Genomic DNA, 23,564 nt, shown 5'->3' with positions numbered 1-23,564 from the left:
ATTGGCCCTGGGGTTTTTTAAAATATTTGTGTGGTTATAACAATTATTAGTCGGAAAATCCTGCTCTTAAGAAATGCACTTTTTATGCTGTTTAATGATGTTTGAATTCCTGCATGATAAAAGTGCAATGTTAATTAAATTTTCTCCATGCAAGGACAATCATACAGTGTTTAACCCTTTACAGACTATTCCAGTCTGTGTAATGATCACCATTCAACAAGACAGGGCTAATATTGCTAAGGTTTTGACAAAACTTGTGTGTGTCAAAGTGTCTGGAAAAAAAAAAATGTAACAGAAAAATTGTTTTGTTTCAGATATGTTATATACTATATTAAAATGGAAAGGAAAAGGTCAATTCAGAACATGACCTTTCATTTGACCTTTTTGTGTAAGTGGAAATAGGTCAGAAATGGCGGCTGTTTTTGGCCGCTATATTGGCACTTTGGTACAAGCCGTCGTAGTCTCTAAAGGGTTTAAACCTCTTTACATTTTTTATTAAGAATGAATGAATAAGGAATTTATTAAGAAAATGTTCATAATCGTATGTCGTCAGTCTACATGTTGTTTATTTTGACAATCAGGTAATATATTAGACTTGTGGACAAGTCGTTAAATGTCTGTCGCGATGATAGCGTTCCGGCTCTCCCCTCGATTCCCGCGGTATTCTCCTGAGACTGCTGCCCCTCCCCCCCCCCCCCCCCCCTGCGAGACTACTGTTCTCACAACTACAGTCCCATTTAACGAGGAGTAGAAGTCGAGCAACCAGCAGTTAGCGCGAGAGCAGTGATCTCGCAAGAGCACCGCCACAACTCATCTATCTCACCGCGTGGGACCATTAACGACTTGTCCACTTGTCCATGAACAAATATTATAGCATTTTGCGCTCGATGTGGCATGGTGTCCCGCATAGCTGTGACCTTGATGTCTCAATTGACCCTTAAAGGGGAGGGGTACATCTGTACAAGAGGAACAATTGTGTTGCAAACAGTTGAGTTTTTTTTTTTGGGGGGGGGGGAACACACTCTCTGCCTCATATTTGGCATAGTACATGTAGTTTTAAGTACACTGCTAAAATTGACTTTCCTGAAATATGAAGGAAAACAAACCAAGAAAACTTTCCTTGTTTTACTCCCAAAAATCTTATTAGAAAAACATTGTTGGTAGAAACCATGAACCATAGAAATCTTTATTTTATTTTATTTTATTTGTTTTTTTTTCATTTCAGAAATACAATTTTTAGCAGTTTATATAATATTTAGAGCCCATCTTACACTCATTTAAATGTTCACAGAATTGTATGTCATTTCTTATTTGAAGTTGTTTCAAGTAAAAGTGTAATATTTGTGGAATTTTTTTTCACCAACATGGATAAATTGCTGCACAAGTCTTTCCTTTTAGTTTGTGCTTGCAGTGTTCTGATACCGCTCACTCTTTATTGTGTAACTTTAAAGGGTCTATGTACTTTTTGTCGGGTCTGTACTTTTTGTAGAACAAAAAACACGATGTCCACAGATTTACACTTAACTTACACAGTTTGAAGATAATGATAGTAGAAAGCTTCCCGGAAAATATTACATGCTGAAGTGCTGCAGTTTTTGAGAAATGAGTAAAACAATGTCATGAAAATAATTATTGCCTCACTGATCATGAGACGAAAATTATTTTAGCATGTAAAAACAAGTTGTTTTACTCATTTCTAAAAAACTTCAGCACCTCAGCATCTAATATTTTAAGGTACGCTTTCTACTATCATTATCTTCAAACGGTGTAAGTTTATTGTAAATCTGTGGATACTGTGTTTTGTGTTACAAACAGTACCCAAATCCTTTAAACACTACAGCAACTAGTTGTAAGAAATGTTTCATCCAGTTCATTACAGGTACTTATAAATACATGCATTTAAAAAAAAAAAAGAGAAAATTTGTTAAAATATTTCCTGTAAAAAAAAAAATCTTAATTGCCTTATTGTTAAAAATGTGGTTTACGGCAACTTTAAGAATCACACAATTAAATAAATAATTTTGAAGACAGAAGCAATTGTTGTTTTTAACCTTTTTAAAAATATTTATTTCAGGTTCACAATTCAACCCGAACCACAAAACGGAGTCGGCTATGATTTAGGAATGTACATAGTGTCTATTTCAAGTTCGTATTGTACTTCATGTTGGGTGTATGTGCACGGGCTCGTGTTTATCAATGGACACCTTTCAAAGGTGCCTTTTGATCATTGTCAAAGACCGGTATAGACCTCATGCACATGACGTCATTTCAGGATGGCGCCCTCACTTTAATTGGTCAATCTATGTGTGTTTCGATTGTTTCATCACCATTTGACCTCAAAGATGGCGGCTGGATGACGTCATAGCATAAGGTCTATTCTCACTTGGTGTTTCCCATATGCATAAAATAACAAATGTATGAAAAGTTTGCTCATTTTGTCATCAAATTTGCAAGAGAATTATGAAAGAAAAACACATTTGTTGCATTTCTTTGTGTGCTTTCAGATGCATAATCAAAGGCTTCAGCTGAAGTCTTTTATTATTTGAGTGAGAAATTACCTCTTTCTCAAAAAAAAAACATACTTCAGAGGGAGCAATTTCTCACAAAGTTTTATACTATCAACAGCTCTCTGATGCTCGTTACCAAGTACATTTTTATGCTTACAATTATTTTGATTACTAATAAGAGTCCTAGTCTTTAAACAATGGACCCTGCAAATGTTTGTGTTTGCTCGACTTGGACCCCACTGAGGAATTTGGTAGAACTAAGAAATAGTATAACAACAATAGGACCCCCCCCCCCCCCAACAAACTTATCCGAACGACAAGAGTACTCCACATAGTTGACTGTGAACATTTTCGCTCACCACCAAGTAATTATAAACTTAAAGGCACTGGACACTGTTGGTAGTCAAAGACCAGTGTATCTCAACAGAATGCATAAAATAACAAACCTGTGACAATTTGAATTCAATTGGTCGTCGAGGTTGCCAGATAACTATGAAAGAAAAAAACCCACCTTGTCACACGAAGTTGTGTGCTTTCAGATGCTTGATTTCGAGACCTCAAAATCTAATTCTGAGGTCTCAAAATCAAATTGAGTAATTACCAATAGTGTTCACTGCCTTTAAGTTAAACTGACTGAGTTAATTGTCTTTGGTCAACATTCTTATTCCAGTGAAGATGTTGAGCTGCAGCCAACTGCTCAAGAGCATGACTTGCATTACCGATAAAAAAATATCCCGTGCATACAATTGCACAAAGTTTATCAAGCCATGCTCTCACTGCAGCATTCAACCTAATTTTATCTCATTTTGATTCTGGTCATTGTAAAATCGATTTTGGTTCAGTAAAAATTTTTAAAAGAGCAATAAGACCTGTGGTCTTGAGGCCCTCGATTTCAAGCCCTGGATGGTCAGTGCATCCAGTGACAACTCAGTTCATGACAATCACAGAAGAATTGTGTTTTGTTCTCACTTTGATTCTGGTAATTGTAAAAACGGTTCTGGGTGAGTAAACCTTTTGAGCAACAAGCTGTTTGTCTTGTGGTATTGTCCCTCGAGTCAAGCCCAGGATGGTCAGTTTATTCAGTGACAACTCAGTTCATGGCAATCACAGAAAACTTTTTTTTTTCTTTTTTCATTTTGATTCTGGTAATTGTGAAAACATATCTGGCCGAGTAAACATTTTGAGCAGCAAGCCTTGGACAGAGGTTTCAGTTCAGTCAGTGACAACTCAGTTCATGACAATCACAGAATACATTTGTTTTCCTCATTTTTATTCCGTTAATTAAACAAGCCCTGTGGTCTTGTGGAATTTTCTCTCACATTCAAGCCTGGGACAGAAGTTCAGTCCATTCAGAAACAACTCAGTTCATGAGAACCACAGCGGAATTGTTCTCTCATTTTGATTCTGCTTTTGTAAAACTATTGTGGTCGAGTAAACAAACCCTGTCGTCTTGTGGAATTGTCTCTCAAATTCAAGCTCTGCAGGAGGTATCTCTTGTTTATTTCTCTTCACAGAAGTTCTGATCACCTATGTCTAAGAACTCTTCCAGCTCGTTGTCGATGTTGAGCTCCGCTACCACCCCCCGAGTCCCCATCATTGTCTCCCCCACCACCGCTCATTATAACAACACCGAATAAGAGTCCAGCAAATAGTAATCCCGGCAGTCCGAAAAACAGCATTGCGAGAAGAAAACCGACAGTCACGAGCGGTTCAATTCTGTACGTTCCAATGTTAAAGCTTGGGATGCCTAATCCAATCAGACGCTGATTCAGCGATTGAAAGACGGACACTTGCTGACCTTGGTGAACCCCTGCCCCTTGACCTTGGTGTCCGTATTGATGTGGTTCGCTATTGTCATGAACATAGCCCTAGATGTAGAAATGACAAGAAATTAATATTGGCAACGTATATAATAATAAAATAAATGAAAAACATTTGTATAGCGCCTTATGCAAGTCCTCAAAGTGCTTCACAAATAACAAAAACGAAAAACACCAGCAACTTATTTACAGATAGAAAACACTCATAAAATTTATCAATTTAGCAGATTTAGCAATACATACCAATAAAGTATAGGAGTTTATAAAAATAAAAATACAGTCTCATCTAAAATCACTGAAGTTTGAAATATCAAAGTCTACTTGTAGGTATCTTTTTAAAGGTTTACTCAAATTGTTGCATTTCATAGTTAATAGTTCAATTTATTTCCACTCAATCATTTAAAATAACAAAATATAGGCCTAACACTGCAGGAGAGAAACCTGTAGATTAAGTGGGGGAGGTCTACTAAAAGCAAGCTTGTTGGATGGAGACCTCCCCCCCGAAGTTGTGTACTTTACATATATGAGAAAGAACAATGCAAGAATAGAATGAAATAATTGAAGGCACACAAATTCGTTACACATGAAAATTCTGGACAAACACAAACATTTGTTTAATCTTCATGTGAAGCCAAGGACTCTCCGGAAAAAGAAAAAAAAAACTTTTATACTATACTAGCCAATTCTTGGCCCAAAGAACCCCATGGAGAGAGGAGACAAATAAGAAAGTTTCAGTTTTAGATGTTGAAAAAAAAAACACCACGAGAATGATTTCAGGGAAAAACCTTGCAATCAGGGACTGAAAACTCAATGCACATATAGTGCCCCTGGCAGGATTCGAACCAGGGATCCCAGAGGTGGTGGTAGGTGAGGGGAGACATCTCTAACAGTCATCGTAGTTCAGTGGTTATACTGCAGGACTTGCAATCACAAGGTTGTGGGTTCGAATCCCCTAGCTAACTGCTGATTTCACAATGACTAGAATAAGTACATGTTGTGTTGTCTAGTTACTGGATCACAGTTTCTTGATTTGTGCAATTCATAAAAGAAGACATGAACCCAATGTTTGTATGAGAGAGATTGGCTTGGCATTGTTCACGTGGAAGTTTGCCGAGTTCCCTTGACGGGAAGATCATCTGAACAAGCCAACCTGACCACGCATAGTTGCTGTTGAGAAAATTCAATGATTACAGCCTAAAAACTCACCATGCGACCAGCTCTATTTCTCGGTGCATTGCCAGAATGTGAGGACTGTTGAGCTCTTGGGTCGTTATCTGCAACGATGTCTCCATTTTCGAGTATCCTCACCATGGTTACTACAGAATGAGAGGGTCAATTTTAAATATTATTTTTAGTACTTCAGAATGTTTTTTTTCCCCTCTGGGCTCTGTCTGTTTTCTAGCTTTGGATAACTTTCCGTATGGCGCCACCACTTTATCACTTATTTTTACAAAAAGGGATATCTCATTGAGGTAAATTAGATACTATATTATTTCATATCGAATGAAAAAGTGGTGGCGCCATACGGAAACTTTTCCCTAGCTTTATATATGCCACAACCCTTCGTGTTAGGTTACGGTAAGAAAACACCTCAGGGGCTCAGTGTCAAGTGAAAAAGTGGTGGCATGATATGTCGTCTAATTCCTTCCTTTATGCTAGGTAGAAGGTGACATTGGATTAGACTTTTACCTACATACCCCCCCCCCCCCCAACCACGAAACACACGGGATCCAACACACGTACACACGTTGACGAAGTTGTATCATTTCGTAAAAAATGGGCGTGTTTTGTATCAAAAAGTAATGATAATTTTTATCGCATAAAAGCTGGCGGTGTTGTTGTCGTGTTTCTTATCTTTCATATCTTTCTCATCTTTATAAGGATAAATCAAACATTATTTTAGAATATACAAAACCTATAGATCAAACTGTTACATAGGATTGTGCTACTTACCTCAAATTAAATTTTCAAAGATAAAAATATTCGCTAGAAAAATTTGTATGTTGCTTCTGCATTTTCCCATTACACACAGTACACGTCGCCTTAGTTTGTGACAGCGCCCGCAAGCATGTTTTGGTTGGCAGCCGCATGAGGGCGCCCTGCAAAATTGAAAGACAAAATGGCTGCCTTCTTGTGAGTGAAATGTGCGAAAGTTTTTTAAAAAGTTCATAGCATAAGCCATTCTGCCGCCAAATCCTGCTGAATTTGTACAATGCTTGCAACTCTTGTCAGATTCGGCGTTTGAAAGCGTGAGTGAACAATATTGTGTAGTTTTATGTAGCCCCATATAAATAAGATGACAGCTCTACACCTGAAATTGTTCAAAATCAAAGATACATCACAACACAACCCACAAGTTTTCACTTTGAATTTGAGTAAAAATCAAATTAAACAAATGAATTAGTTAGTCGGGTTCCTTCACTTTCAGTATTCAGTTTCACCTAGCAATTGACCGTACCGTGATCATTGGTTACGTTGACTTGGGTAAGCTTCCCTGCTGGGCCTGGGGGTCGACCCCACACTCCACAGTGCTCACTTGACTTGGGCATGTTGGGTGAGCCCCTGAGTCTGACAAGAGCTAATCGTCCGATCACACTCGCCCTCTTGTGAAGATGTGGTGACGGCATGCACCTCATAATCAGGTCACCTCCACAAGTGACCCACTCCACAAGCAAGGCATTGTGGGGGCTGGGATAACTTTCCGCATGGCGCCACCACTTTTTCACTCATTTTTAGAAAAAGGGATATATCAATCAGGTAAATAAGTTCCTATATTTCATATCAAATGAAAAAGTGGTGGCGCCATACGGAAACTTTTCCGGGGGCTGACCCGGGTTAAGGGGAGCCCGTCAAAGCTGTTCGAGCGTACCAGCCAGGTTAGACCAGGGTCGACCCAGGGATGCTAAACGAACGCACCTACAGTTGGTTGAGGGAACCCAACTCAATAATTATGAGAATGTGTGCGCGCCTCGAATAAGAGCAAGTTGTTAAGATCCTTGTGAAAGTTCACACTCAAAATGTATTTAACGGATGACTTATGTTCAAATGTTCTTTCAGAGTGCATTTAAAATTTGTTGTCGTTAGTTGTTGGTATTTAGTGCGACAGTACAATCTGGACTGTTTTAAGAGCAATATTATTTCTGCCCTCCGCTCTTCTGAGTTATTTTCTTGGTTAAAGCCATTGGACCCTTTCAACAAACAAAAAAGTTCTCAGATTTACAAATGGTGAAAGACTTCTCTTGAAATTTTAGGTCAGGAAATGCTTTACTTTTTGTTAAAACGGTAAAACAATATAAATTCACGTTAGCGAGAATTACGGATTTGTTATAAACACATGTCATGACACGGCGAAACGTGTGAAAACAGGAGTGGGTTTTCCCGTTATTTTCTCGCGACTGTCCGATTGAGCCTGAATTTCCACAGGATTGTTATTTTATATACATGTATAAGTTGTGATACACGAAGTGTGGGACTTGGACAATACTGTTTACCAAAAGTGTATAATAACTTTAATCAATTTCTTATTGTAGCCCCTTACCTAGAGTGGCTTTTTAGCCTAGTTTGAGGCGAACTTGCATTAAAAAAAACTTGGATATAGTCTAAAAGAACATTGTTGGGTCCAGTAACCCGCAACAATACTAATAGTAATAAATAATAATTTTCTCCTTTTTCGTCAACTCCGGTTTAGGTATAGAAGGCAAAAGTTAAACCGGCACCACCATAAAATACTAGAATTGTCATCTAGTTAGCTATGGCACTTACCAGGCTGAACAGTGCAATCCTCAGTGATGGCAAAATGGCTTCATTTTGTGAACAGGTACGTCTAGATTGAGCTAGGAGGCTCGTTCCCTCTGTCGTTTTGTTGAACCTCGTGGGCAAAATCCTATTCTAAACTTTTTGTTCTTCACCTTTATGCAGCGATAGTTGTTTTTAGGAACCAAATTTCCCACAAATTAGGCATTCTGTTCTCGCGCAAGCTTGTTGCGAGTCCAGAAAATATTTGGAACTCGAGCTCTGGTGTTTCTATTCAGCAGAGTGTGGGTTCGAGTCCCGGTCAAGACACATGTGTCCTTGAGCAAGACACTTACTAAACGCTTCTCTCCACCAATGAGTAAATGGGTACTGCGAGGGCAGTGAATGATGATTCTTGTGACTGATAAGTTAGTGCGCTACATATTTGCCAGCACAAGCTGTATACTTCCCAGGGAGCTGAGATGATTAAAGGAATGATTTAACAGTTTCAGGGCTAATAATCTTGAAGCACCAGGACTGTCACTGTGTGACAGACCTGAGTGCTATTTAAGGCGTCACTATTATTTTTCAGTTGGCTGGACCTCAAATATGGAACAATCTCCCTTTCACATCAAACAAGGTACAACCATCTTACATCAAGAGTCTTCTCAAATTTAAAACATTTCTGTCTAATTCATCGTTTTTAATTTCCTTTTTGTTCTTTTGAGCACTTAGAGACTTTCTTTTAAAGTTGTTAGGCGCTATACAGTTTTTCATTATCACAAATGGCATCTATTTTGCATTAATTTCACAATTTGGTTTTGCTTAATACCTAAGATAACTAGGCTTCTTCGACAACAGAAGAGCTCAGCAGCTGCGCATAGCTTCTCACTCCGTCAGGGATGGAGGATACCTCAACACCAGCACAGAACATTCTCTCACATGACGAGATCACATGACTATTTAGTGAAAAGTCACATGACTACAAGCAGAACTTGTCTTTTGCTCTCTCCCCAAACGTCAACGAACCTCCAATTTTTAAATCAAAGGCGCCTCCTTAATGTGTCCGTTACTGGAGTGGATGAACCACTTTCATACATCCCAACTCCTGTTGAATGTTGCTATGAACTCCTAGAACACATTCATGAAGTGTCAGCAATGCCGTGGTGGTTAACGATACTCACGGCGTCGTTTCTCTTTCGCGGGGCGATCGTCGTACCATTTTCCATTTGGCAGCACAAAGTTTTGGCAAGAATTGAAAACGTTCAGCCGGAGATTAACGCCCACGCGGAACATATAAGGCAACAGGTGTCACTGGCTGCGAAGGAGTTGAATTGGTCTAAAAAGGAGATGGCTCAATTTTACAGTCAACAGGTAAAGTAGCCTTGAATTAAAGGAACACGTTGCCTTGGATCAGTCGAGTTGGTCTTTGAAAATCGTTCTGTATCCGTTTGTTGTAAAATGTATATGGTTAGAAAGATATTGTAAAAGAATACAATGATCTACACAAATATGCCTCGAAATTACGTGGTTTTCTTTTTACCCTGACGACTAACACGGTCGGCCATTTATGGGAGTCAAAATTTTGACTCCCATAAATGGCCGACCGTGATAGTTCGCGACGTAAACGGAAAACCGTGCAGTTTCGAGTGATACTTGTGTGGATCATTATATTCTACTTTTAAAGCATCTTTCTAACCATATCCATTTCATAACAAACGGTTTCAAACACTTTTAATAAACCAACTCGTCCGATCCAAGGCAACGTGTTCCTTTAAGACTAAGGCACCCAAAACATTTGCCGGGTGCGCTGTGCCTACTAACAGGTAAAGTTATGATTTATAGGCAAAGGACACTATTGGTAATTACTCAAAGTATTTGGTAACGAGTAATGGAGAGCTGTTGATAGTATAAAATATTGTGAGAAACGGCTCCCTCTAATGTAGTTTTTGAGAAAGAAGTAATTTTTTACGAATTTGATTTCGAGATCTCATATTTAGAATTTGAGGTCTTGAAATCAAGCATCTGAAAGCACACCACTTCGTGTGACAAGGGTGTTTTGTATTTCAGTCATATCTCGCAACTTCGATGACCAATTGAGCTCAAATGTTCACATGTTTGTTATTTTATGCTTAATGTTGAGACACACCAAATGAGAAGACAATATTACCAATAGTGTCCAGTGTCTTTAAGACTAAAATATTGATACTTGAAACAAAACCAAAGCACCCACATATATTGCCAGGGTTCTCTGTGCCTTTCAATAGGCAAAGTAGTCTTGAATTAAGACTAAACTATTGATATTTGATGCAGGCCTTGAAAAAAACCCAAGGCACCTACAGTAATTGCCGGGTGCCCTGTGCCTTTTAACAGGTAAAGTAGCCTTGAATTAAGACTATACTATTAAAACTTGATGCTGGCCTTGAAAAAACCCAAGGCACCTATAGTAATTGCCGGGTGCCCTGTGCCTTTTAACAGGTAAAGTAGCCTTGAATTAAGACTATACTATTGATACTTGATGCAGGCCTTGAACAAAACCAAGGCAATCACAGTAATGGGGGACTTTTGAACAGCAGACTTACCAGGTAAATTTCAATTGTTTACGTAGTTCTGAGCATGCGCACATTACCGAGAACAATGGATTTTAACTGGTAAGTCTGCTGCCACCAAGCGTCCCGAAAGTCTCCCATTGCCGGAGTACCCTGTACCTTTCAACAGGTAAAGTAGTCTTGAATTGAGACTAAACTATTGACACTTCATCATTATGGTGGTGTACGTGCGTCTACACCGCATAGGCCTTGCTCAGTTTTGTTTAATTGTTCGTTTCCATTGTTCAGCATAATATAGCCCAGTCAAAATGATGTTTATTCAGCCATTAAATTATACAAATTTAGCCATATGCTACACATTTTGCCAGAATCTTTCATTGTTGCTGTATTAAGTTTTGTTTACATTTTTCTGTACATCCTCTCCTACATCAGGTCAAGAACATTGTGCATAATTTTCATTTTGACCATCGGTGCCAATCGAGAAAGCTCTTCTATGTTGGCTTTATGCAGATGGGAGTATGGACTACAGTTACCATGGCAATAGGTCAGATGACGGGAACCTATCCTGAATTGTTTATGGCCGGTAAGAAGAATTGTCAGCTCTTATTTTTTGATAAAAATTACCAGTTGATCATCCAGGTTTTTCCAAAAAGAGGAGGATGAGGGCCTTTGAATTTTTATTTCTATCAATGGTGGCCACCAAGCATTTGAATTCAAACTGACCACCAATTCTTCAAATTAAAGTCAAAACCCACTTCGTGCAGTTACAAGTTATTAGAAGATTAGCAAGTTTAATGACCAGAGGTCGTTGGTTCGAAATCCCACTCTAGTTTAAATTAATTTCCAAATTTACCCAGTCAGTTTCCCTTGTGGTTTATATTGATAAGTTTAATGATAAATACACAGAAAATTTTTCTTCTTGAAAACAAAAATGTAAAATGAATATTTTTTTTGTTTAACGATGTGACCTCAAAAAAGGATGTTGTTGTTATGAATGTGGCATACAGGAATGGACAGACTGCCACTATCGTTGATAAGTTTTTAAATTTATGTATTATTTTATATTTTTTACTTTCCACAGAGCCAGAGATTGATTTCCTACCAGAGTTAACGACGCAGGGCACGCTGTGGTTCGCTGACATGTGTCAATCTGATCTCTTAATCCCCATCATGCTCGGTGTCGTCAATCTTGCTCTGGTTGAGGTAAACTCAAGTTTTTAGAAAAAGTATTTGTTCGGCAAGAAGAATCGTTTTCCCAGTAACACACTTATTTGCTGATTTTGATATTAAGTTTTTCAAATTTATACAAATTTGTTAGTTACTTTTTTGTTATTAAAGATGCTATGTCAGATTTTTGGCCGATGTGACCCAAAAATTTTGATTTTAAATTCAATAGGTATTTTGATGGGGGCCGAGAAAGTTACAGGCTTTCATTTGAGCCATTGCTCAGCGAAAGTCCGCCGATTATTAGTAGCAGTGAAATAAAGTGCTCAAAATTAGTTTTTGTCGAGATCCCGACAATATATCACGTGACCAATTCTTATGTGTTTTATAAGAAACGTTTTAAATTGTTGTCATGGTTCCTGACCATTAAAAGTAAAAGTTACTTGTTTTCATTAGAGCAGGTGATACTCTTTGAAATACCATTCACTCAAAAAAAATTAATTTTTTAATGTTTGGAGCCAAAAACCTGACAAAGCATCTATAATATTATGAAACTGCCATTAATGACCTTTTAGAACTGAGCCGACGTCATTATGCTCTATAATTAAATCTTGAAGGTAATAATAGAGACTGGCTATTGAACACAAGCTTTCTGTTTTGTGAGAAAGTGTGCATACTTCTCGCTTGAGTGTTCAAACAAATTTGACACCAGCGGTTATGTACAAATAATCTTGCAATGAGAGGGTTTAACTGGTCTTGAATTTATGGATTGTTTGATTTCAGTTGTGGTCGCTGAGGAGAGGTCCATTAACCCTACTGCAGCACCGTCTCGCCATTTGGTTTCGTCTCGTTTCTATAGGAATGATCCCCGTAGCAACCATGATGCCAGCGGTAAGTAATTTGTGGGTATGCATCCGATAACTGTTTCGGTTGAATTGGCCAATGGTTAATCACCAGCCAATGACCGAAACAGGTATTTTTTATAGTAATTTTGAATTTTACCCATACACACCTATGTGTGTAAGCGCTGTATACTCGGTATTTTCCCCAAGTCCTGTGAAAAAATATCACAGGCATGTTACTCGGGTGGGATTCGAACCCAACGACCCTTGCAATTCAAGAGCAGTGTCTTTTGTTTAAAAAATTGAATTAATATTCTTTATCCCTGATGCAAATTTAAAATCTCTTATACAGTTTTTTAGGGTTACGAACGGCAAAAACACACCAGAGGTAGCCATAGAATCTGGATCGAAACAGCATTGTTTTTTAAAAAATATATTTTACAAATTTTTAAAGAATTTTGACATTACAAACTTGCAATGAATAATTCGCATGAGTGGACTTGATGCGAAACATTCGCTGCGAAACATTTGCTGCGAAATATTCGCTGCAAAAACAGCCCTATGATGTCAACATTTTCTTTGCATTCGCACTCGCAGGAAGTATGGTCCAGGCTTTAGAGTTGGTGTTTATGTTTGTATTTGTATTTGTTTTACATTTATTCCAGGCTGTTTCATTCTTCTGGCTCTCATCCAGTTTAGCTGGAATGGCTCAGTTTGCTCTGCTGAAGTGGCCAATGTTCCGTCGATTTTTTGATATCCCTCCGTCCCTCTCCGAGATGAAACACCCCTTGAAGGAATTGAAACAGGCCTTCAGAATCCGCTATTTCTCAAAGAGGGTGTTTTGAAATGAATGAGCTACAGAGCGTGATGAAAACGGACTGCGAGGTACGAACAACCAGTTGACATTTTTTCAAAAGCTTCCCTTAAATAATAACTTGCTGAGGTGTTTTAAAAAATGAGTAAAACAATGTTACAAGAAATGATATTTAGCATGTAAAAGGTATTTACCAGTATTGGTTTTTATGCGACTCTCATGAACGTCGCTCTGCGTTTTTTGTTACCTTTTTCTCCATCTTTAGTCACACTGAGAGGGGATTCATGTCATGGCCCAAACAATTGATCTACAAAAGGTATAAAAACCCTTTGCTTTGAGGTTAAATCTGGGGCGTGTTTTGGCGACCATGACCAGAAACAAGTTTCTGACGTCAAATTCACTGACCGGAACAATTTCAGAGAGCTACGCAAAAACGGGTCGATAACCAGAAACAGTTCATGACGTAGTTACATCTCTTGAAAATTTATGTTATCAAAATATATAGCCGTCATTTTATTATCAAGGAATGGAACTTAGTCTTTGTAATTTTATCAACATTATTTAATTGTTATGCTTCAAAGTATTTCTTTTTTAAAAGAATTCCAGTACGTTTTCTGATAGATTTTAGAGTCTGCCATCTTAAAACCAAGCCTAACCGAGCCAACGAGTCGGTTACGGTTTGGTCGGAACAGCGGTTTAACCGAACACGCGAAAAATCTCGACCAATTACCAAAGCTCAAACATGTTTCTGGTTAGGGTCGCCAAAAGGCACTCAAGAATTCTTATGTAAGTTGTACTGATACTTTGGATATAATTTAATCATGTTAATGGTTCTGTACACGTCAGAACAAGAGCGTGTTGAGGTAAGGCAAAAACAAAATAACAAAAATCATGTTTACCTTCCCCGCCTGCTTTCCTTTAAAGGCAGTGGACACTATTGGTAATTATTCAAAATATAGGTAGCATAAAACCTTTCTTGGTGACGAGTAAGGGGGAGAGGTTGATGGTATAAAACATTGTGAGAAACGGCTCCTTCTGACGTAACGTAGTTGTCGAGAAAGAAGTAATTTTCCACGAATTTGATTTCAAGACCTCGGATTTAGAATTTGAGGTCTCAAAATCAAGCATCTGAAAGCACACAACTTCGTGTGACAAGGGTGTTTTTTCTTTCATTATTATCTCGCAACTTTGACGACCGATTGAGCTCAAATTTCACAAGTTTGTTACTTTATGCATTTGTTGAGATACACTAAGTGAGAAGACTGGTCTTTGACAATTACCATTAGTGTCCAGTGTCTTTAAGAGACCACCTGATGTTTTGGGGTTTTTTTTGAAAAAATTATACATTTTTAATGATCCCTGATTTATTTTTTATTAAACAAGGTATATTTTAGACTTAAGCCCGTCCCAAAAAGTTGGCAACCATCTTGAAAAATATCCCGGCCATTTGTCTAGAAAAATGCGTTGATAACAAAAAAACGGAAAAATGCCCTCTTCCTTCATCCTTTTTTAAAAAGTCAAGATGCTAAACATGTTTTTTTTTTTTTTTTTCTTTCTTTTTTTTTTTTGGGGGGGGGGGGGCCTAATGCCTCTCCAATGCTCGGTACCAAGTAATATTTATGCTATCAATTATTGTGGAAAATTACCAGTAGTGTCCAGTACCTTTAAAGAAGAAAAACTGAGGACAAAATCTGGTTTTCTCCAAAATGAGCCATGCTACACCATTATCTTGTTTATACAGAATTTCAACTTTACACTTCTTCCCGATTTCATTTTGCAATTATGTTTAATTTTGAGTAATGTTATAATTTTACAAATCATTTGAGAATCCTTGCGACTGGAGCTTTTATGTACAGAAGTTGATAATAAACCAGTGGTTTTCACCCTGCAGACTTGCCTGTGTTAATGTCGAGTACTTTGAGTAATTTAGGACAAACCCCTAGTTAGTTTCAGAATACAAATTTATTTTTTATATATTAGAAACGAACACATTTAAGCAGGGTACCTGTTTGCTCAACTGGTTAGGTCACAGAGCTGACCCATGTTTCTTAAACCTAACCCCTAACCCTTACCCAAACCCTAAACCCTAATTCTAGTTCAACCCTAACCCCTTAACCCTAACTGAAATCCTAACTCCAACTGAACCCTAATCCCAAATTCTAATCCGTTTGCTCAACTGGGTAGGTCACATAGCCCTTGCGTAGCTGACCCAGGTTCCCTAACCCTAAACCTAACCCTTACCCCAACCCTTGCCCAAAACCCCAACTCTAGCTATAACACATAACCACAACCTGAATCCCAACCCTAACCCGCAACCCTAACCCAAACCCTAACCCAATTCCAAATTCTAACTCTAACCCCCATCCTAACCCATAACCGCCCCTACCCCCACCCCCCCCCCCACACCCAATCCTAAGTCAACACCAACCCCTAACTCGGTTGCTCAATTTAATGGTTAGGCCCGTGAAATAGCTGACCCACATTTCCTAACCCTAACAAGTGAACAAATCACAAGGGGTAAAGCCAGCATTTTTGAGCCAAAATTTGAAAATGATAAATAACCAACTTGCTGAAGAGCAGAGAGAAAGTCCTACTTATCTGTTTCGTATATCATTCGTTTTCTCAAGATATATTTGCTCGATTTTTAAATTTAAATTGCCTTTACAAAACACTGTTTTCATACTTCATAAAAGTATAAACAAAAACCTATATTCCGTTTATAGTGTTTACAATTATTTGCTTAAACTGTCATTAAGTATTAAAAAATTCATGTAGAAGCATATGTGGAACCGTAGCTACACGAAGTATGGGTTGGACTGGGATCTACGTGACCCGGGTTCAATTCCCGCATGAGTCTCTTTTCTTTTTGCTTGGACGCAGTGAGTGAATAATATAAGTAGTGTAAAAATCATCTCCAAACACCAACGGGCACTGTGGCGACACGGTGCACTGGATAGTTCAATTGCGTGCTATCCAGAGCTGGTACACCGGTTCGAATCCCGCCCGTACCAAGAGGGACATGACTTTTACTGCTTGCACCAGTAGTGGATTGGGGTCCGTCATGTCTATCCCCAAATTAGGCGTGGATGAAGATATTCCGTGTGGGAGAGTAAAGGAGGGACCGGGACTGGCAAGTCCCTTAAGGGTTCTAATGGGTGATCACCACGCTGGTTTCGATCAGACTTTGAGTCCCCTGAACGCCTGGTCGTCACTCTGACTAACTCTTTGCGAAAATTTGCTTTAACTTTATACCTCTTTATACCCTGCGATGGGGGTCATTCCAGTCCAGCATTAATTGATATAAGAATTGAAACTCCTGTGATTTTGTTTTTAGTTTTTTGGCTCAAATTTGCATGCTCATACATACCCCTTGTGTTTTTTTATTTTATTTTTTTATTCTTAAGCTCGAATTTGTTTCTAAAAAAGCTGGACTTACCCCTTGTTTTGTGTTCTTTGGTTCAAAATTTGTTAAATCACAAGGGGTAAGTCCAAAAAAGTGAAAAAGTCACAAAGCTATAGCCTTGTGAACTTTGCAAATTTTGACGAAAAAGTCACAAGGCTATAGCTTTGTGACTTTTTCGTCAAAATTTGCAAAGTTCACAAGGCTATAGCTTTGTGACTTTTTCATTAAAATTTGAAAAGTTCACAAGGCTATAAATTTTGACGAAATAGTCACAAGGCTATAGCCTTGTGACTTTTTCATCAAAATTTGCAAAACTCACAAGGTGTGACTTTTTCGTAAAAATTTGAAAAGTCACAAGGTGTGACTTTTTCGTCAAAATTTCAAAAGTCACAAGGCTATAGCCTTGTGACTTTTTCGTCAAAATTTAAAAAAGTCACAAAGCTATAGCTTTGTGACTTTTTCGTCAAAATTTGCAAAGTTCACAAGGCTATAGCTTTGTGACTTTTTCATCAAAATTTGAAAAGTCACAAGGCCTTGTGACTTTTCATCAAAATTTGCAAAGTTCACAAGGCTATAGCCTTGTGACTTTTTTCGTCAAAATTTGAAAAATCACAAGGCTATAGCCCTGTGACTTTTTCGTCAAAATTTAAAAAGTCACAAGGCTATAGCCTTGTGACTTTTTCGTCAAAATTTGCAAAGTTCACAAGGCTATAGCCTTGTGACTTTTTGTCAAAATTTGAAAAGTCACAAGGCTATAGCCTTGTGACTTTTCATCAAAATTTGAAAAGTTCACAAGGCTATAGCCTTGTGACTTTTCACCAAAATTTGAAAAGTTCACAAGGCTATAGCCTTGTGACTTTTCATCAAAATTTGAAAAGTTCACAAGGCCTTGTGACTTTTTCGTCAAAATTTGAAAAGTCACAAGGCTATAGCCTTGTGACTTTCTCGTCAAAATTATAGCCTTGTGACTTTTCATCAAAATTTGCAAAGTTCACAAGCCTTGTGACTTTTTCGTCAAAATTTGAAAAGTCACAAGGCTATAGCTTTGTGACTTTTTCGTCAAAATTTGCAAAGTTCACAAGGCCTTGTGACTTTTCATCAAAATTTGCAAAGTTCACAAGGCTATTATAGCCTTGTGACTTTTTTCGTCAAAATTTGAAAAATCACAAGGCTATAGCCTTGTGACTTTTTCGTCAAAATTTAAAAAGTCACAAGGCTATAGCCTTGTGACTTTTTCGTCAAAATTTGCAGTCACAAGGCTATTGTGACTTTTTCGTCAAAATTTGCAAAGTTCACAAGGCTATAAGCCTTGTGACTTTTTCGTCAAAATTTAAAAAGTCACAAGGCTATTGTGACTTTTTCGTCAAAATTTAAAAAGTCACAAGGCTATAGCCTTGTGACTTTTTCGTCAAAATTTGCAAAGTTCACAAGGCTATAGCCTTGTGACTTTTTCGTCAAAATTTGCAAAGTTCACAAGGCTATTGTGACTTTTTCTTTAAAATTTAAAAAGTCACAAGGCTATAGCCTTGTGACTTTTTCGTCAAAATTTGAAAAGTCACAAGACTATAGCCTTGTGACTTTTTCGTCAAAATTTGCAAAGTTCACAAGGCTATAGCCTTGTGACTTTTTTCGTCAAAATTTGCAAAGTTCACAAGGCTATAGCCTTGTGACTTTTTCGTCAAAATTTGAAAAGTTCACAAGGCTATAGCCTTGTGACTTTTTTCGTCAAAATTTGAAAAATCACAAGGCTATAGCTTTGTGACTTTTTCGTCAAAATTTGCAAAGTTCACAAGGCTATAGCTTTGTGACTTTTTCATCAAAGTTTGAAAAGTCACAAGGCCTTGTGACTTTTCATCAAAATTTGAAAAATCACAAGGCTATAGCCTTGTGACTTTTTTCGTCAAAATTTGAAAAGTCACAAGGCTATAGCCTTGTGACTTTTCATCAAAATTTGCAAAGTTCACAAGCCTTGTGACTTTTTCGTCAAAATGTGAAAAGTCACAAGGCTATATAGCCTTGTGACTTTTTCGTCAAAATTTGAAAAGTCACAAGGCTTATAGCCTTGGGACTTTTTCGTCAAAATTTGCAAAGTTCACAAGGCTATAGCCTTGTGACTTTTTCGTCAAAATTTGAAAAGTTCACAAGGCTATAGCCTTGTGACTTTTTTCGTCAAAATTTGAAAAATCACAAGGCTATAGCTTTGTGACTTTTTCGTCAAAATTTGCAAAGTTCACAAGGCTATAGCTTTGTGCCTTTTTCTTTAAAATTTAAAAAGTCACAAGGCTATAGCCTTGTGACTTTTTCGTCAAAATTTGAAAAGTCACAAGACTATAGCCTTGTGACTTTTTCGTCAAAATTTGCAAAGTTCACAAGGCTATAGCCTTGTGACTTTTTTCGTCAAAATTTGCAAAGTTCACAAGGCTATAGCCTTGTGACTTTTTCGTCAAAATTTGAAAAGTTCACAAGGCTATAGCCTTGTGACTTTTTTCGTCAAAATTTGAAAAATCACAAGGCTATAGCTTTGTGACTTTTTCGTCAAAATTTGCAAAGTTCACAAGGCTATAGCTTTGTGACTTTTTCATCAAAGTTTGAAAAGTCACAAGGCCTTGTGACTTTTCATCAAAATTTGAAAAATCACAAGGCTATAGCCTTGTGACTTTTTTCGTCAAAATTTGAAAAATCACAAGGCTATAGCCTTGTGACTTTTTCGTCAAAATTTCAAGAGTCACAAGGCTATAGCCTTGTGACTTTTCATCAAAATTTGCAAAGTTCACAAGCCTTGTGACTTTTTCGTCAAAATGTGAAAAGTCACAAGGCTATATAGCCTTGTGACTTTTTCGTCAAAATTTGAAAAGTCACAAGGCTTATAGCCTTGGGACTTTTTCGTCAAAATTTGCAAAGTTCACAAGGCCTTGTGACTTTTTCGTCAAAATTTGCAAAGTTCACAAGGCTATAGCCTTGTGACTTTTTCGTCAAAATTTGCAAAGTCACAAGGCTATTGTGACTTTTTCGTCAAAATTTGCAAAGTCACAAGGCTATTGTGACTTTTTCGTCAAAATTTAAAAAGTCACAAGGCTATAGCCTTGTGACTTTTTCGTCAAAATTTGCAAAGTTCATAAGGCTATAGCCTTGTGAATTTTTCGTCAAAATTTGCAAAGTTCACAAGGCTATTGTGACTTTTTCGTCAAAATTTGAAAAGTCACAAGACTATAGCCTTGTGACTTTTTCGTCAAAATTTGCAAAGGTGACTTTTTTCGTCAAAATTTGCAAAGTTCACAAGGCTATAGCCTTGTGACTTTTTCGTCAAAATTTGAAAAGTTCACAAGGCTATAGCCTTGTGACTTTTTTCGTCAAAATTTGAAAAATCACAAGGCTATAGCTTTGTGACTTTTTCGTCAAAATTTGCAAAGTTCACAAGGCTATAGCTTTGTGACTTTTTCATCAAAGTTTGAAAAGTCACAAGGCCTTGTGACTTTTCATCAAAATTTGAAAAATCACAAGGCTATAGCCTTGTGACTTTTTTCGTCAAAATTTGAAAAATCACAAGGCTATAGCCTTGTGACTTTTTCGTCAAAATTTCAAAAGTCACAAGGCTATAGCCTTGTGACTTTTCATCAAAATTTGCAAAGTTCACAAGCCTTGTGACTTTTTCGTCAAAATGTGAAAAGTCACAAGGCTATATAGCCTTGTGACTTTTTCGTCAAAATTTGAAAAGTTCACAAGGCTATAGCCTTGTGACTTTTTCGTCAAAATGTGAAAAGTCACAAGGCTATAGCCTTGTGACTTTTTCGTCAAAATTTGCAAAGTTCACAAGGCTATAGCCTTGTGACTTTTTTCGTCAAAATTTGCAAAGTTCACAAGGCTATAGCCTTGTGACTTTTTCGTCAAAATTTGAAAAGTCACAAGGCTTATAGCCTTGTGACTTTTTCGTCAAAATTTGCAAAGTTCACAAGGCTATAGCCTTGTGACTTTTTCGTCAAAATTTGCAAAGTTCACAAGGCTATAGCTTTGTGACTTTTTCGTCAAAATTTGCAAAGTCACAAGGCTATTGTGACTTTTTCTTTAAAACTTAAAAAGTCACAAGGCTATAGCCTTGTGACTTTTCACCAAAATTTGAAAAGTTCACAAGGCTATAGCCTTGTGACTTTTCATCAAAATTTGAAAAGTTCACAAGGCCTTGTGACTTTAGTTTTGTGACTTTTTCGTCAAAATTTGCAAAGTTCACAAGGCTATAGCTTTGTGACTTTTTCGTCAAAATTTGCAAAGTCACAAGGCTATTGTGACTTTTTCTTTAAAACTTAAAAAGTCACAAGGCTATAGCCTTGTGACTTTTTCGTCAAAATTTGAAAAGTTCACAAGGCCTTGTGACTTTTCATCAAAATTTGCAAAGTTCACAAGGCTAAAGCCTTGTGACTTTTTTCGTCAAAATTTGAAAAATCACAAGGCTATAGCCTTGTGACTTTTCATCAAAATTTGCAAAGTTCACAAGCCTTGTGACTTTTTCGTCAAAATGTGAAAAGTCACAAGGCTATATAGCCTTGTGACTTTTTCGTCAAAATTTGAAAAGTTCACAAGGCTATAGCCTTGTGACTTTTTCGTCAAAATGTGAAAAGTCACAAGACTATAGCCTTGTGACTTTTTCGTCAAAATTTGCAAAGTTCACAAGGCTATAGCCTTGTGACTTTTTTCGTCAAAATTTGCAAAGTTCACAAGGCTATAGCCTTGTGACTTTTTCGTCAAAATTTGAAAAGTCACAAGGCTTATAGCCTTGTGACTTTTTCGTCAAAATTTGCAAAGTTCACAAGGCTATAGCCTTGTGACTTTTTCGTCAAAATTTGCAAAGTTCACAAGGCTATAGCTTTGTGACTTTTTCGTCAAAATTTGCAAAGTCACAAGGCTATTGTGACTTTTTCTTTAAAACTTAAAAAGTCACAAGGCTATAGCCTTGTGACTTTTCACCAAAATTTGAAAAGTTCACAAGGCTATAGCCTTGTGACTTTTCATCAAAATTTGAAAAGTTCACAAGGCCTTGTGACTTTAGTTTTGTGACTTTTTCGTCAAAATTTGAAAAGTTCACAAGGCTATAGCCTTGTGACTTTTTCGTCAAAATTTGAAAAGTTCACAAGGCCTTGTGACTTTTCATCAAAATTTGCAAAGTTCACAAGGCTAAAGCCTTGTGACTTTTTTCGTCAAAATTTGAAAAATCACAAGGCTATAGCCTTGTGACTTTTCATCAAAATTTGCAGGATCACAAGCCTTGTGACTTTTTCGTCAAAATTTGAAAAGTCACAAGGCTATATAGCCTTGTGACTTTTTCGTCAAAATTTAAAAAAGTCACAAGGCTATAGCTTTGTGACTTTTTCGTCAAAATTTGCAAAGTTCACAAGGCTATAGCCTTGTGACTTTTCATCAAAATTTGCAAAGTTCACAAGGCTATAGCCTTGTGACTTTTTTCGTCCAAATTTGAAAAATCACAAGGCTATAGCCTTGTGACTTTTTCGTCAAAATTTAAAAAGTCACAAGGCTATAGCCTTGTGACTTTTTCGTCAAAATTTGCAGAGTTAACAAGGCTATAGCCTTGTGACTTTTTCGTCAAAATTTAAAAAGTCACAAGGCTATAGCCTTGTGACTTTTTTGTCAAAATTTGCAGAGTTCACAAGGCTATAGCCTTGTGACGTTTTCGTCAAAATTTAAAAAAGTCACAAGGCTATAGCTTTGTGACTTTTTCGTCAAAATTTGCAAAGTTCACAAGGCTATAGCTTTGTGACTTTTTCATCAAAATTTGAAAAGTCACAAGGCCTTGTGACTTTTCATCAAAATTTGCAAAGTTCACAAGGCTATAGCCTTGTGACTTTTTCGTCAAAATTTAAAAAAGTCACAAGGCTATAGCTTTGTGACTTTTTCGTCAAAATTTGCAAAGTTCACAAGGCTATAGCCTTGTGACTTTTTCGTCAAAATTTGCAAAGTTCACAAGGCTATAGCTTTGTGACTTTTTCGTCAAAATTTGCAAAGTCACAAGGCTATTGTGACTTTTTCTTTAAAACTTAAAAAGTCACAAGGCTATAGCCTTGTGACTTTTCACCAAAAATTGAAAAGTTCACAAGGCTATAGCCTTGTGACTTTTCATCAAAATTTGAAAAGTTCACAAGGCCTTGTGACTTTAGTTTTGTGACTTTTTCGTCAAAATTTGAAAAGTTCACAAGGCTATAGCCTTGTGACTTTTTCGTCAAAATTTGAAAAGTTCACAAGGCCTTGTGACTTTTCATCAAAATTTGCAAAGTTCACAAGGCTAAAGCCTTGTGACTTTTTTCGTCAAAATTTGAAAAATCACAAGGCTATAGCCTTGTGACTTTTCATCAAAATTTGCAAAGTTCACAAGCCTTGTGACTTTTTCGTCAAAATTTGAAAAGTCACAAGGCTATATAGCCTTGTGACTTTTTCGTCAAAATTTAAAAAAGTCACAAGGCTATAGCTTTGTGACTTTTTCGTCAAAATTTGCAAAGTTCACAAGGCTATAGCCTTGTGACTTTTCATCAAAATTTGCAAAGTTCACAAGGCTATAGCCTTGTGACTTTTTTCGTCCAAATTTGAAAAATCACAAGGCTATAGCCTTGTGACTTTTTCGTCAAAATTTAAAAAGTCACAAGGCTATAGCCTTGTGACTTTTTCGTCAAAATTTGCAGAGTTCACAAGGCTATAGCCTTGTGACTTTTTCGTCAAAATTTAAAAAGTC

The 23,564-nt window shown here is 37.2% G+C and overlaps 2 protein-coding genes across 3 annotated transcripts; one reads left to right on the top strand and one right to left on the bottom strand.

The window, feature by feature from the left end:
* Positions 1 to 1,717: 1,717 nt before the first annotated feature.
* Positions 1,718 to 6,369, bottom strand: LOC139953083 (protein FAM241B-like). The gene is made up of 3 exons (XM_071952488.1): positions 6,281 to 6,369; positions 5,534 to 5,643; positions 1,718 to 4,375 (listed from the first exon to the last, which is right to left on the bottom strand). The coding sequence occupies exons 2-3, from the start codon at positions 5,636 to 5,638 to the stop codon at positions 4,031 to 4,033; spliced, it is 450 nt and encodes a 149-aa protein (XP_071808589.1). The 5' UTR covers positions 5,639 to 5,643; positions 6,281 to 6,369; the 3' UTR covers positions 1,718 to 4,030.
* Positions 6,370 to 6,438: 69 nt separating this feature from the next.
* On the top strand, positions 6,439 to 14,991 carry LOC139953293 (cytochrome c oxidase assembly protein COX18, mitochondrial-like). Of its 2 annotated transcripts, none has more exons than XM_071952774.1 (7): positions 6,439 to 6,576; positions 8,022 to 8,144; positions 8,897 to 9,433; positions 11,041 to 11,191; positions 11,690 to 11,811; positions 12,556 to 12,663; positions 13,280 to 14,991. In XM_071952774.1, exons 2-7 carry the CDS (start codon positions 8,079 to 8,081, stop codon positions 13,457 to 13,459), a joined length of 1,164 nt encoding a protein of 387 aa, XP_071808875.1. In that variant the 5' UTR covers positions 6,439 to 6,576; positions 8,022 to 8,078; the 3' UTR covers positions 13,460 to 14,991. The 2 variants fall into 2 exon arrangements, with proteins under 2 accessions (XP_071808875.1, XP_071808874.1); XM_071952773.1 differs by having other exon boundaries at positions 8,016 to 8,144.
* The last annotated feature ends 8,573 nt before the right edge of the window (positions 14,992 to 23,564 follow it).

The sequence above is a fragment of the Asterias amurensis genome, chromosome 21 (assembly GCF_032118995.1).
Source record: "Asterias amurensis chromosome 21, ASM3211899v1".
In the NCBI taxonomy this organism is placed as follows: Eukaryota; Metazoa; Echinodermata; class Asteroidea; order Forcipulatida; family Asteriidae; genus Asterias; species Asterias amurensis.
Note: the sequence above shows the minus strand (reverse complement) of the source record. Positions and strands in the feature narration are given on the sequence as shown.